Raw genomic sequence first — 2,216 nt, forward strand, 5'->3', positions numbered from 1 at the left:
AAAAAAAAACTTACCATCAAATCTCAAGGCCATCTCCATCTCCAGCATTTTGAAGTCGTCCGTCATGTTGGTCTTGGCCTCGCCGCCCATCTTCTCGCCAGCCCATTGAAAGGCACGATCAAACTTCTTTGTCAAGTTCATCTTGCCTGGGGTGGATATTTTCATGATATTCGAAATAAGTGGACAACGCTATCGTTGACCGTGCAAAGGTGGTGAAGGGGAAAATAAAGGAAAGAAAGGAAAAATGGGATAAAAAGGTCGTAGGAAGCTCGTCGGTCAGAGGCTGTGCTTTGTATGTGCAATGTAGTAAGTACAGAATGGCGTTGGTGCCAAGTCACAGAGAGCAAGTCAATCAATTCAATAATCGATAGCAGCTCATTAGCGAATGCAACAAGAAAGAGGGGTAACGATCGCTTGGGACAGTTCAAAGACGGGCTTTTGTTGTTGATGGTTCCGTCGAGCGAAGCAATCGGGCCAAGAGGTTGGTGGAGGTTGGGAGTGACTGAAAGTGAGTGGCCGGTACCGGGCTTTTTGCACCGAACAAGTCTGCAAAGGCGGCAGGGATGAGGTGGTCGGTTGGATACCGTTAACCGCACAGCGGGAAGTGGCGAAGCGTAATAAAGAAAGTAAAGAGGGCGAGTGGTTGTTTGTTATTTCGGATTAAGAGCGATAATGGGATGTCCCTGCCAATCTTGGTTCAAGAAGTTGAGATGGAATAGGTAGGTGTCAAGGAAGTCGATGACCCAATTTCTTTTTTACTTTCTTTCCTTTTGCCTGCGCCCCCCTCTGACTGGGAGTGACAAAATTGACTTTTTTCAGAGCTGAAAAGGCCTGACCCTAATTTTGTTGCTGCACGTCGTTGCAGGACGTTTTGGGTTCCTTCTTTTCCTATATACCTTAATGCTCTGTCTTCGTTTGTTCTTGTCTCGCCGCCCACTCCACCTCGCTTGTCGGGATCAAGGTTATTCTGGGCCGGGGGCAAACGTTGGCTGTCTGGTAAATTTCAGGGGTCCCCGCGAGTTTACTTGCAGCGCAACTTGGAACCTGTCTATCCGTATGATAAAAAAGGGTCTGGAACTGGATCTGTGCCAGGAACGCTGAAAGATGTGTGGGCACTAGCTGCTAGCACCGCCGCCAATGTAACGTGAATCCAAACCGCCAAGCAAACCCACAAGCCGAATGGCAAACACCCCAGCCAAGGGGGGCAACGTGCCGATAAAGTTGTGAAAGCGATAGGAGAAATGATTTGGCGAGGCACAACGAAAAGTTGAAATCAGGCAGGTCCTGACAGTGTGGGGTGGAAACTTCTGTTGCTGCAGGTGAGCTTTTTTTGTATGCGCCTGGAGAAGGAAGGAGAGCTGAGAAGATGGCGAGGAGCAATGCAACGGGAAAATGCAACCCCAATCAATCTCTGTGGAATCTCTTTCTGGTTCTGGTAAAATTCGGCGCCGAAATGATACGAGAGTGTCCGTCCGTCAATGGGGGTTGGGTTATTGACAATGGTCGGCAGCTTCTAGCGGGTTGTCTTTCTCGGTTCCGATAGAAAATGGGCTTGGGTAACGTAACCTGCAAAAGAACAACACAGAGGGATTCCCTCCATATTATTTAAAATTCTAAACGCCTCGACTAGGCCGTTGGACTGTTTGGATTACGAAATGGAGACTAAGCGCGCATTGTATCAAGCGGCGACGCGGCTTACTATCGTCCCACTCATCGGTGGCCTAGAGGCAGACACAAAAGGGACGGCCCAAAGGACCAAACATTGCTTTATTCGACATCCCATCTTCTCCTCTTGACTTGAATGCATACTAAGGTACCCTACATGGCCGACCACCTGCTCTATGTCTTGCTCATAGTACAGAGCTTCATCACGAAGAAAAAAAAAAAATAGCAAAGCTGCAGCAAGGGCCGCTTGGCCAGCCGATTGTAGGCTAGTCCATCCAGCTGCGACGTAAGGGTGCGTGCGTGAGGATAGGGGGAATGATCGGATTGTTTGTTGCCCCAAGACAACAGACAGATTCTCACAGGTACGAAAGTAGGATTTCTTAATGCAAGGGTATGTCGAAGAACCAAGACCAATCGATGACCAAAATTCGAGAAATTGTGCCTGTCGCCCAGGCTTCCGGGGGAACATATCGATGATGTCTCTTGGCCATTCGTCGACGGGACCAGGCCACTACCTGCAGGCTAGCCAAGCTATCGAATCGCAAGGGGGG

The 2,216-nt window shown here is 49.1% G+C and overlaps 1 protein-coding gene across 1 annotated transcript in view; it reads right to left on the bottom strand.

Annotated features, from left to right (window-relative positions):
- The window catches only part of PpBr36_07967 (uncharacterized protein), a gene marked incomplete at both ends in the record, with an annotated part of 1,758 nt that extends 1,593 nt beyond the window's left edge, over nt 1–165 (bottom strand). Inside the window, one exon of the mRNA XM_029895100.1 lies at nt 15–165. Coding sequence (XP_029748532.1) covers nt 15–165 — 151 coding nt within the window. The remainder of the gene's footprint in view (nt 1–14) is intronic.
- Nucleotides 166–2,216: the final 2,051 nt, after the last annotated feature.

The sequence above is a fragment of the Pyricularia pennisetigena genome, chromosome 1 (genome assembly GCF_004337985.1).
Source record: "Pyricularia pennisetigena strain Br36 chromosome 1, whole genome shotgun sequence".
Classification (NCBI taxonomy): Eukaryota; Fungi; Ascomycota; class Sordariomycetes; order Magnaporthales; family Pyriculariaceae; genus Pyricularia; species Pyricularia pennisetigena.